General features: G+C 48.2%; 1 protein-coding gene across 1 annotated transcript in view; it reads right to left on the reverse strand.

Moving 5' to 3' along the window:
- Nucleotides 1–478: 478 nt before the first annotated feature.
- Nucleotides 479–12,857, reverse strand: part of LOC139405969 (kelch-like protein 32) — a 33,868-nt gene continuing 21,489 nt past the window's right edge. Inside the window, exons 4-11 of the mRNA XM_071148428.1 lie at nucleotides 8,619–8,726; nucleotides 6,985–7,083; nucleotides 5,138–5,353; nucleotides 2,736–3,462; nucleotides 2,580–2,638; nucleotides 1,287–1,479; nucleotides 898–992; nucleotides 479–704 (exon numbers count right to left, since the gene is read on the reverse strand). Coding sequence (XP_071004529.1) covers nucleotides 543–704; nucleotides 898–992; nucleotides 1,287–1,479; nucleotides 2,580–2,638; nucleotides 2,736–3,462; nucleotides 5,138–5,353; nucleotides 6,985–7,083; nucleotides 8,619–8,726 — 1,659 coding nt within the window. The 3' untranslated portion in view covers nucleotides 479–542. The remainder of the gene's footprint in view (nucleotides 705–897; nucleotides 993–1,286; nucleotides 1,480–2,579; nucleotides 2,639–2,735; nucleotides 3,463–5,137; nucleotides 5,354–6,984; nucleotides 7,084–8,618; nucleotides 8,727–12,857) is intronic.

Here is a 12,857-nt window from a genome sequence, read left to right on the forward strand (position 1 = left end):
GCAGCCCCTTTATTTCAACCAGTCATCTGAGCAGGGTTTGGGGTCAATTCTATGGCAGTTCGGGATATATTATTCCAATCGAATATCTATTATTCTCAATGCTTTTCAAGGAGCAAAATTGTCATCAGAATTTCTGTTTTACTTCCTGAATTGACTGAATTGAAATGGAATTGACCCAAACCCTGCAGCTGATGGAAGATCAGTCCATCATCACAGGGTAGCTGAATAGGGAACCTCCTCAATGTCCTCGAGGACCCTCCTTTCATACAGGGCCACGTTTTTGTTCAGTTTATGGGTAATGTCAAGGATGGGCAGTGACACCTGCACTTGGGAGTGGTTAGGTTGGGATCCTGAAACTGGGGAAGACGTGGGTAATCTTATCTGGGTGGCAATAGTGTGTGAATTAATTTAGAGGAAGGAAGAGAGGGGGGGGGGGGGGGGGGGTGTGTTGTAAATGAGTTATTTTGTGTTACATAGTTGTATGTCCATAAGAGCTGCATGATATATCTATGTAGACATTTACTGTAGTCTATATTAGTGTGTTAGACAGGCCCTATCCTGTGATGGGGCACTTGTAGAGTCTGGAGGTTGGGGCAGGTGAAGTATGGGGCAGGGAGGAAACACGTTGCTATTCCATTGGAGGCGAACGGTAGAGTTGGTCCATAGAACACTTCCTCCTTCCCCTCCGTGCTCACATCCAACACCTGGACAACAGGAAGTGAAATTTAAAAAAAAAAGTCAAATACATGAAATAATAAGAGATTTTAGTAAGATAACATTTGCTATGGATTATAAGAGCATTCAAAATACCTTTAAAAAATGATGTATAAATGATTTATGTACAACAGTTTAACAAGACAATTTTTCAGGTTACTTAAATCGGTCAAGGTCACTCACCTGAATACACGCTAGGGGCTCATTGGTCCAGATAGAATATCCACCGACAACATAGATTCGGTCATCATGGACTGCCACTCCAGATTCATTCTGACCTGCGGAGGATAGAGAGGAGAGAGCGAAAACAATGATTCACTGTGCCAAAGAGAGGCCAGATGACTCGATGTCATCTGAGACACAGGGTGCGTTGGGAAAGTTCAGAAAATAACTTCCGACTTCACCTTAAACTTATTTGACAACTTCACGGGGAATCAAGTCGGGAGGGGTGGAGAGTCACAAGGGAAAAAAAGGAGGACAGTGATCTTATCTAGTACGTGTGTGTGTGTCTGCCTGCCTGCATGTGCACGTGCATGCGTATGCATGAGCGTGTGTATGCGCAGCCCACCCACCCGTGAGTAGGCTGAAGGTGCAGCGGGTCCACTGGTCCATGTCTATGTCGTAGGAGTCGATGTGGCGGACCAGAATGCGGTCGTTGTTGTAGTCCAGGTCATTTCCTCCCAGCACATACAGCTGCCTTCTCGCCACGGCCATGACATGGTACACTCGCCTCTGTAGCATGGGACTGCGGGCCAGCCACTGGTTCTGTCAGAGAGAGAGGGGAAGGGAGGGGGGGGGGGGGGGGGCAGAGAGTGAGAGAAAGAGAAGGTGGGGAGGGAAAAGGACAGTGGGAAGATGTTGAATAGATGGATTAATATTTTAGCGTATCCCTGCTTGGGTAATTGATGTATGTTCAGTGCTGGATAAATAATGTGACACCAGGGCTATGATTTCTCCTCATGATTTCGCCCCCCTTCCTAATAATATACTTCACCCTCTCCATTTTACGCGGATGTATCCGACTGTGCACATTTGACTAAGTGTGTCTGGTTGTTTTGTATGTATGTGTGTGTGTGTGTGTGTGTGTGTGTGTGGGGGGTGGGGGGGTGAGAGCATACGTGACCATGTTTGTGTGTGTACGTGAGCGATTGTGCGTGTGTGTGTGTGTGTGCGCGGTTGCGTATGTCTGGTAGGAGCTGACGGGTGGCCATCTGTTGAGGGTAGGAGGGTAGTGTGGGTGGGGGGGTTGGTGTTCCTGGCAGGTGAATGTAGCTCCACGGTGAATACAAATGAGACTTTCTCGGTCTCCTGCTCACTCTCTCTTGCTCTCCCTTCCTTCCTTCCTTCCTCACTCTTTCTCTCCTTCTCTCCCTCTTGCTCTCCTTCTTGCTCTCCTTCTCTCCCTCTTGCTCTCCTTCTCTCCCTCTCCTCCTCTCCGTCTCTCTCCTTCTCTCCCTCTTTCTCTCCTTCTCTCCCTCTTTCTCTCCTTCTCTCCCTCTTGCTCTCCTTCTCTCTCTCCTTCTCGCTCTCCTTCTCGCTCTCCTTCTCTCTCTCCTTCTCTCTCTCCTTCTCGCTCTCCTTCTCTCCCTCTCGCTCTCCTTCTCTCCCTCTCGCTCTCCTTCTCTCCCTCTCGCTCTCCTTCTCTCCCTCTCGCTCTCCTTCTCTCCCTCTTGCTCTCCTTCTCTTCCCCCTTGCGTGCGGGCCCCCTGTCTCGCGTGCACGCAAACACACATCCTCAAAGTTGCCGTAAACAAGCGTATTACTCAGCTATCACAGAAACTGTTCTGAAACCACGCTTTTAAATGTTTTGATGGCATTTGTCTGGCTTTTGGCTTATTTCTCTGTACTATCTGTTCTTCAGTTACCTGTTCTGGGTCGTACACCATCAGTCTATTCTGGTACTGAGCTGTGTTTGTGACTCCACCTGTAACAGAGAAGAGTATTACACACAGGTGGCGGGCGGGCGTGTGTGTGTGTGTTCAATCTGTTATGCTCTATTCTCCATCTGGGTGTGTGTGTACCTGAGACCCAGAGCAGGTCGTCAGCCACACAGCCGGCGTGGCAGGACAGCGAGCGGTCAAAGGACTGGACGAAGGTCCACTTGTTCCTCTTCGGACAGTAGCGTTCCACGGTGGGCAGCACCTGTCTCAGCTCGTTCCTCCCCCCCACCGCGTACAGGTACTGGCCCAGAGCCCCCAGGACAAAGTGTTCCCTGCACGCCTTCATGGAGGCTATCTCCGTCCAGCGGTTCCCCCGGGGGTCGTACCGACAAGCGGTCCTCACCGCACACGTTCTCCCCGTGGAATGCTCCACCTCGCCGCCTGCCACAAACAGGAAGTGACCCATGACGGCCACGCAGTGGTGGCTGCGCCCGGCGGGCATGGGCGCCAGCTCGCTCCAGTTGGAGCACCCGGCCACGCGCACGGTCTCCTGGGCGGCCGGGTTGAAGTAGCGCAGCTCCCGTACGCGGCTCACCTCGCGCTTGCGCCCGCCGGCGATGTAGAGGGTGAGAGACTGGAAGCGGGGCTTGGTGTGGGCGGTCTGGCGGAGGGGTTGGGCGTAGGTGGCATGGTGGTACTCTAGAGCCTCGTCCACTAGGGCGGCGGCGGTGGCACTGGACTGGACCAGCGGGTGGCACTGTGCCACGTGGTGCAGGGTGGCCACGTCCATAAGGCCGTAACGAACGTGCTGTATCAGGTCCTCGGTGTACTGGTACCGACAGTCATGCTCTAACCAGCACACCACCAGCTAAAGAGGAGAGGGGGAAGAGGAAGACAGAGGGAAGCGATTCATACTTATTAGTATTCTAAATGCCTACAGAGCAGTGTTGCAAGATCAAGACGAGTGTGTTACTGTATACACAAACACACGTATACAAAACGCATACACACACAAACACTTATACAAATGCACACACATCATGAATATCCACCGGTACATTCCTTTGTTGAGGACCGGGAGAGGAGAGAAGCAGAGGGGGGATTTAATTGAACTTGAGAGCAATCGGAGGCTGTTTAGCTGCGGCGGTGGCGTGTGAATGTGGGCGAGATGGCTGAAGATCACTGATACCATTATCAGGGAAACAAAGTGGCTTTCAACACAATCAGTACAGAGACAGGGAACTTATTACAGCACAGCAAGATTACTGAGCTGGAGCGGTTCACTGTCAGCACCTCCTCCTGACTCGCAGGCACACTGGATACACACTGAAATCCTATTCAAACATTACACTGGCTCGTAGATGCGTTCAAACCATATTCTGTACAAACAGCACACCAGAACACCATTTACATAGACGCAGACATATTCCCACATGCACTGTATATATTGTCCTACTACTGTCAATGCCACTCCTTTTTCTCTTCCTTCTTAAATACATCCTAAAATTATGCCAACACAACAGTATTAACACAACAGTATTTACACCCCCCCCCCCCCCCCCCACCTTTCCACTCTCTGCTTTGTCCTATTCTCGGTCTTGCTATCTACACCCCTCTCCTCCTTCCGCTCTCTCCCTCCTCCTCCTCCCACCTCTGAAGTGGCAGAGGGGTGTGTGTGTGCGCTCCGGTAGGCTGACTGTGAAGGTCACGCTGGATCAGAGAACTTCCTCGGGGCAGAGAATAAATCAACTTCCCCTCCCTCCCCTCTTCCCCAAAGAGGGAGACAGATAGAGAGAGAGGGAGAGAGCAACCAGAGAAAAGACAAATGCGCAAAGAAGGGGGAGAAGAAAAAAAACAAAGACCCAAGAAAATGTGATTTCCAGAGCGTGAGACTCGGAGAGAAGTCGGTGTGACGATGATTGACGGGCAAACTATATCGGCTGTGTATTGGCGCCCTCGCGTTTTTTCGGGCGGATGTCCAAATTAACCTTCCTCGGCAGAGTGAAGGAGGCCCAAAGCAGCCTAATCGGGGTCTGATTATGGCAGCATCGCCCGGCTAAAGGGTCAGGGTAATTGTGCCATCAGAGGCCTGATTGTTTTCAATCAGACGGGCGGCCGGAGTGACAGCTGGGTGATTGGGGCGCTGATGAAGCCGCGGTGGGCCTAATCAGAGAGGGGGGAGAGAGAGAAGAGGTGGAGAGGGGGGCCTGATTGGTGCAAATGAACAGTCAAAACGCATAGCGCCCCCCCCCCCCCCCTCCATATATATACACACACACACACACGCCTTCCTTTCCTATTCACTCCTATACATAAATATAAAGAGTGTATTTTGGTGAAAGCAATGAAGGTTGCCCAGTTGACGTTTTACGACACACTGTGTGATGTAGTATATCAAAGTCTGCGTGGGTTTATGGTGTGCATATATAGTGTGTGTGTGTGCGTGCGTGCATGTGTCTGTATATGTGCATGCATTTGCGAACATGTGTGTTTCTTCCATTGTGTGCGCGCGTGTGTGACTGTGAGGAGCCAGTGCAGTGTACCTGCCAGATCTCCTCCTCGTTGAGGGAGGTGAGGCGGTCGCTCTTCAGCACCTCCCTAAGGAGGCGGTAGGGGAGCAGCAGCACCTCCTCCTGGCGGCTCTGCTGCAGCTCACACAGGTGTTCTACCAGGAAGCTGACCACAGCCTCCTCCAGAGCAGGGAGGTGGAACAGATCGGCCACACGGTACAGGTCCAGGTAGTTAACACTGTTCAGCTCCTGTTGTGGACACATCGGCAGGCACAGACTCACAAGGTAAATACATTTACATTTGAGTCATTTCGTAGCAGAGTTTCTAAAACGCCAAGATATATACCACCTCAGTGGAGTTGAGCAGAGACGACTGCGGGCGGACTGAACCTCCAACTACATCGAGTCACTGTCAGTCGACACTTTTCTTAAACATATGTTTGTCCTGTGTAAAAGCGGGCCTTTTCTTTGCTGAAATCCATACTTTTCAATAAAACTTTTTTTCAAATACAACCACCGACTGTTTCCTCGTATCAACTGACAGTCGGCGCAGCCCAACTCCGAGATCTCCATGTCGTGGAGTTGAGAAACCCAGCTAGTCATTTTAGCAGACGCTCTTATCCAGAGCGACTTACAATTTTGTAAGGATAGCTAGGTGAGACAACAACATATCGCAGCCGTGGGACCGTGATCTTCCCACAATAAAGTAGCAGGAAAGACAAGTGCAGGTTTTTTGTTCACTTATTTATACATTTTTTTGGGGGGGGGCGTGGGATATATTTAAGATACTCTTTGAGGAGGAAGGGTTTGAAAAGATTTCAGAAGATGAGCAGGGACTCCGCTGTCCTGACATTAGGTGGAAGTATGTTCCACCGTTGGGGTGCCAGGACAGAGAAGAGCTTTGAGCAGGAGCTGACATCCAGTAGTGGTGGGAGGGCCAAGAGACCAGAGGTTGGGGTGTAGAGTTTAAGTTAATACATACAGTAACACACACAGACATACAGTTGAGTATCCCTCACACGCACACACGCACACACACACACACACACACACACACACACACACACACACACACACACACACACACACACACACACACACACACACACACACACTCTGGGTCACACACTTTCCTTGGGGTGTTTTTGAACTGCAGTTTATATACCACTGAATCTATTGGAGATGAGACCACATTGCTATTCAAGCAGAACACAGAGTAAGAGAGTAAGAGAGAGAACAGGAGAGGAGGCAAGAGAACAGAACATGGAGATCGAGAGTGGAATAAGACTGCCATCTGCTGGCAGTAAGCAGGACCACGTGCAATATACTGCATGGCTCTGAGTAATCGCCTCAAACAAACACTCGCGCACAAAAAAAATTACCTGTTCAATACCCAATTTCATACAGACAAAATACATATAGAAAGCTAGTGAATCTATATTTTATGTTAACCTGGGTCTTTTCTCTGCATCTTCAGCTGCTATCTAATTGTATAATACAGTGTTTACAGTGAGCAGGGAGTATGTCTATAGGGACAGTGCAGTGAAATCAATGGTGTGCAACACAGTGTCCATTTCTCTCTCTACCAGCAGACGGTGTATGAGAGCACTGTTGACCATAAGGTGATGTAACAGTTTGCCCACTGCCATGCTAATGTATCTTACTGGTAGTGACAGGGGGGGGTTAATGTGTGGTCTTGTGTTGTTAGGAAGTACCTTGGACATGTGGAGAGTAGACCCTCCATATACACAAGAAATTCCAGTGTGGGTGTGGGTGTGTGATACGTATGTGCTTATTTGACTGTACTACTGTATATGACTATGTGCGAGTATGTAATATATGTGAGTGTGTGTGTGTCCATGTCTGTCTTGACTCCTCACCTGGACGAGGTAGTGTGAGCAAAGACTGAGCAGCTCCAGCAGCTGAAGGTGACTTCCTGCCGACAGAACATCCTGAATCACCCCTGGCTCCAGCATTATCTGAGGAGAGGACCTGAGTGAGACCACGTCCTGTCCACCTCACACACTGCTCACCTCCCCAGACAGACAGGTTCCCATCCCAAATGACACCATATTCCCTGTATAGTGCCCATAGGGTTCTGGTCAAAAGTAGTGCACTATGTATGGAATAGGGTGCCATTTGGGACGCAACCAAATGACAGAAGCCCTCAGGGACCAGTGGTCACTTTATATAATGCTGCTGATTCATGTGTGTGGGTGTGTGACTGTGGTCTCGGGCCAGGCGTGTTTTTTTTGTGTGCAATAGCATTTCATACTAATGTGATTTCACTCATGTGCTACTGAAAGAATTTGAGAGGCATTCTTTGCGCTGTGTGCTCTTCAATAGACTACATGTGTGTGTCCCACTTTATATTCCATGTCTATAAAACATGAATTTAAAAAGGGTCATTACATTGCAGTTAGAGTGGTACATTGTTATTCACACACACACAGTTATTCTTCTTACAGTTGTGATACATACCACATTTCCATGTAATTGCCATGCAAAATACATGATTTTAGCAACATCAAATAAAAAAGTAAGACTAATATTTATAATATGCGTGCGTGCGTCCTCTCAGTGTAGACTATATAGCAACAGCATGTCTGCTAACCCCATGGTCCCTGATATGTGGCCCGTGGATTTCAGCAACTAGCTCTGTGGTTGTTTACTGAAATAAGCATATTGCTCACGTCTCATCATCTCAGCAGACTGAAACGGACCGGCAGCCGGCTGCTGACCTACATCAACACAACTCCCCCCTGCTCATTTCCTCTGTGGAAATGCAATTAGGAATAATTACGAGCTAGCCAGCCTTTCACTGCTGGGCCACAGGGCATAGATCTCCTGACTCCTCACCGCAGAGAAAGAGAGAGAGGGAGAGAAAGATGGGGGGGGGGGGGGGAAGAGAGATAGGCAAGAGAGAGAGGGAGAAAGAGTGGAGGGGGGGGGGGGGGGGTCACTGGCATACTGTAGGATCAGGCTAGGTTAGATATCACATCCATGTATAGGCTATAGCAGGTGGACTCAACCACTATTTAAGAAGGTCCAGTCACACAAATGTACTAGATGGCAACGGTTCGGGAGGATATTGTCATTTATCGGCATAAGTAACAAACCCCCACATCGCCACTCACATGACCCCAAAATGCTCAACTTTCCTTGGCGGACAGAAAACTTCAGCATTTTAAAGCAAATTTCCTGCAATTCTACACATTTTGTCATGTTTTATGCGCGTTCATATGATACCTGAGTGACTCAACAAAATCAAAATGGGGGCACCCTAGGGGTCAATTATCAGGACCGCGATCCTCCAGTATGGCTGGGCTATAGCTTTAATCAGCTAACGAAAAGCTGGAAACTGTCACTCTTAGTTAGTGTAAGCCTGGATAGTTGTGAGATATGTTTGTGTGTACAGTTATGTTTGTGTGTACAGTGTGTACAGTGCCTGTGTGTGACTTGAGGACATGTGTGGGGTGGCTAGCTGTAGATGAAGGTGCAACTGTAGACTCACCTGTCCTGTGTAGGCGAAGTCTAGTGCATGTTTCAGTCCCACACTGGTCACTCCCTGAAGAGTCACCTCATCTGCCTCACTCTCCACCATGCACAGACTGAACATGGCCTGAGAACACACACAGACAGACAGAGAGAGAGAGACACACACACACACACCTCTGAGACATAGGCACAGCAAACCTGAGCTATAAATAGGCTACAGCACAACGGAATTACAAAAACAGCCTAAATAGATGCGGGAAGTAGGGGTGCTGAACCACCCCCATCTGTTCCGCAAAAAAAAAATTTTTATTGCCAATTGTCTTAGAGAGAACAGAAGTTATTTTGCTTGATCAGCACACACAAACAAACAGAGAGACAGATGTAACAGTATAACTTTAGACCGTCCCCTCGCCCATACCCGGGCGCGAACCAGGGACCCTCTGCACACATCAACAACAGTCACCCTCGAAGCATCGTTACCCATCGCTCCACAAAAGCCGCGGCCCTTGCAGAGCAAGGGGAACTACTACTTCAAGGTCTCAGAGCAAGTGGCGTCACCGATTGAAACGCTATTTAGCGCGCACCACCGCTAACTAAGCTAGCCGTTTCACATCCGTTACACTCACCCCCCTTTTGACCTCCTCCTTTTCCGCAGCAACCAGTGATCCGGGTCAACAGCATCAATGTAACAGTATAACTTTAGACCGTCCCCTCGCCCATACCCGGGTGCGAACCAGGGACCCTATGCACACATCAACAACAGTCACCCAAGAAGCATCGTTACCCATCGCTCCACAAAAGCCGCGGCCCTTGCAGAGCAAGGAGAACTACTACTTCAAGGTCTCAGAGCAAGTGGCGTCACCGATTGAAATGCTATTTACTAAGCTAGCCGTTTCACATCCGTTACACAGACAGGAGACAACCCCCCCCCAAGGGGTTGAAAGCACAAGGACTACCATGTGATTTCACACAGCAACTGCCCTCCAGTTGAAAGCTCACTCTTGGCCTATCCATAGAGTTCATTGGACATAGAGATTACGTAGAGAACATGTGTTTCTTTGACACCCATTTTACAAGCTATATTTATCACTATCCGACACACAGACTGGTTACTTCCTGGTCCTGATATTTTTCTGGGAAACACTGCATTAACACACACACACACACACACACACAAACACACACACAAAGGCAAAGGCAAAGTGAAATCGAAGCCCCAGAGAGAGCAGTTGCCTGGCCCTGAGCCTGCTGTGCTGTGCCTGATGCCGGGTGCTCCCCAATCAAAGCAATTGATTGGTGTCACAGTATGAGATGTTGGCAGAGCAATTGATCAGGGATGGAGGAACAGGGGAAGCGGCAGGGTGGTGGATTAGTCATGTCTTTAATTCACAACTAAAATAATCAAGGACTCCTAAATCACACTAACCTGGGTACCAATTTGTTTGCACCTTCATGCCACATCTTGTCATGCGAAGGAGTTGACATGATGGGACCAGGCTACAGTCATCACCACTACAACCTCAGAGCAGAGGATACTCCTGACCCTTTTTTTTATTAGGACTGGTATTTTTTGGTTGTAAGCACTAGTGTTGTTCTAGGTAAATTGTGTTTCCATAGCTAACGCAGTCTCTACTCTATAGGGGATTGGGACAACCACTTGTCATGTACAAAAGCCGCTGGGCCAGACGGATTACCAGGACGTGTCGTCAAAGCATGCGCGGAACAACTGTCAAGTGTCTTCACTGACATTTTCAACCTCTCCCTGACCGAGTCTGTAATATCTACATGTTTCAAGCAGACCACCATAGTCCCTGTGCCCAAAGAAGCGAAGGTAACCTGCCTAAATGATTACCGCCCCGTGGCACTCACGTCGGTAGCTATGAAGTGCTTGAAAGGCTGGTCATGGCTCACATCAACAGCATCCTCCTGGACACCCTAGGCCCACTCCAATTCGCATACCGCCCCAACAGATGAAGCAATCTCAATCGCACTCCACACTGCCCTTTCTAACCTGGACAAAAGGAACATCTATGTGAAAATGCTGTTCATTGACTACAGCTCAGCGTTCAACACCATAGTGCCCACGAAGCTCATCACTAGGCTAAGGACTCTGGGACTAAACACCTCCCTCAAACTGGATCCTGGACTTCCTGATGGGCCGCCCCCAGGTGGTAAGAGTAGGCAACAACACATCTGCCAAGCTGATCCTTAACACTGGGGCCCCTCAGTAGACCCTCCTGTATTCCCTGTTCACCCACGACTGAGTGGCAAACACGACTCCAACACCATCATTAAGTTTGCTGATAACCGACAACGAGGCTCATATAGGGAGGAGGTCAGAGAACTGGCAGTGTGGTGCCAGGACAACAACCTCTCCCTCAATGTGAGCAAAAGAAAGGAGCTGATCGTGGACTACAGGAAAAGGTGGGCCGAACAGGCCCCCATTAACATCGACGGGGCTGTAGTGGAGCGGGTCGAGAGTTTCAAGTTACTTGGTGTCCATCACCAACAAACTGTCATGGTCCAAACATACCAAGACAGTCGTGAAGAGGGCACGACAAAACCTTTTCCCCCTCGGGGGACAGAAAAGACTTGGCATGGGTTTCCAGATCCTCAAATGTTTCTACAGCTGCACCATCGAGAGCATCCTGAACGTTTGTATCACCGCCTGGTACGGCAACTGCTCGGAATCTGACTAAGGCGCTACAGAGAGTGGTGTGAATGGCCCATCACTGGGGCCAAGCTTCCTCACATCCAGGACCTATATAATAGGCGGTGTCAGATGAAAGCCCATAAAATTGTCAGAGACTTCAGTATATAGACTGTTTTCTCTGCTACCGCACGGCAAGCGGTACCGGAGTGCCAAGTCTAGGCCCAAAAGTCTCCTCAACAGCTTCTACCCCCAAGCTGTAAGACTGCTGAACAATTAATAAAATCGCCGCCGGACAATTTACATAGTCACTTCACCCCCATCTACATGTACAAATTACCTCAACTAACCTGTACCCCCAAACACTGACTCTGTACTGGTGCCCCCTGTATATAGCCTCTTTATTGTTATTTTTATTATGTTACTTTTTATTTTAGTCTACTTGGTAAATATCTTAACCAACAGTGCAGTTCAAGAAGAGTTAAGGGCTTGTAAGTAAGCATTTCAAGGTACATTCTACACTTGTTTTATTCGGCACGTGACAAAGTTTGATTTGAGTTGATTTCATTTTGTGAAAATCTATGCGTTTTCTTATGATTTGGTTGAGTATAATTGTGTTGTTGTCCCGGGGCTCTGTAGGGTCCATTTGTGAACAGAGCCCCAAGACCAGCTTGCTTGCTCTTCTCCAGGTGTATTTCTCTGTAGGTGTTTGCTTTGTTATGGAAGTTTTGGGAATTGCTTCCTTTTAGGTGGTTGTAGAATTGAACAGCTCTTTTCTGGATTTTGATAATTAGCGGGTATCGGCCTAATTCTGATCTGCATGTATTATTTGGTGTTTTACGTTATACAGAGGATATTTTTGCAGAATTCTGCATGCAGAGTGTCAATGTGGGGTTTGTCCCATTTTGTGAATTCTTGGTTGGTGAGCAGACCCCAGACCTCATAACCATACAGGGCAATGGGTTCTATAACTGATTCAAAAGTATCTTTAGCCTAATTGGCATGTCAAATTTTATGTTCCGTTTGATGGCATAGAAGGCCGTTCTTGCCTTGTCTCTCAGATCATTCACAGCTTTGTGGAAGTTACCTGAGGCTCTGATGTTTAGGCCGAGGTATTGTTGGGGAATAATCAGAATTAGGTGGTAACATAGGTAAGATGTTTTATATTCATCATATGTTTGTAAATTACTTCTCATCAGAATGTTATTTTTGTATAATACTGTGGCAGGGTTTGCAGTATCTGTTCTATGTCAAGACTAAGTTGTTTGGGCTGGAGAGAGGGGAGAGGTCAAGCGTGTATCTCTTGGCTCCATAATGTCTGTGTGCCAGTCAGTGTGTCTCTGTGATCTTGTCAAGATAGGATGGATTTGATATATGCCTGTTGATATGGAGGATTGGTTTATGGTTCTGGGTTTGAGTAAGGAGACAAAGCTGAACGATTTATTATGTCTATGCTGTCTGCCTATGTGTGTTTTTTGCTATTAAAGGATCTCAGCTGCAATGTGTAGGGGGCTCTCAGAGAATTCATTGATAGACACTGAACTGATCTGAGAGTCACAGGGTTGTGATAGAGCTCATATAATTAAAGATGGACTTTGATAACTA

Source organism: Oncorhynchus clarkii, chromosome 3, assembly GCF_045791955.1.
Source record: "Oncorhynchus clarkii lewisi isolate Uvic-CL-2024 chromosome 3, UVic_Ocla_1.0, whole genome shotgun sequence".
NCBI lineage: Eukaryota > Metazoa > Chordata > Actinopteri > Salmoniformes > Salmonidae > Oncorhynchus > Oncorhynchus clarkii.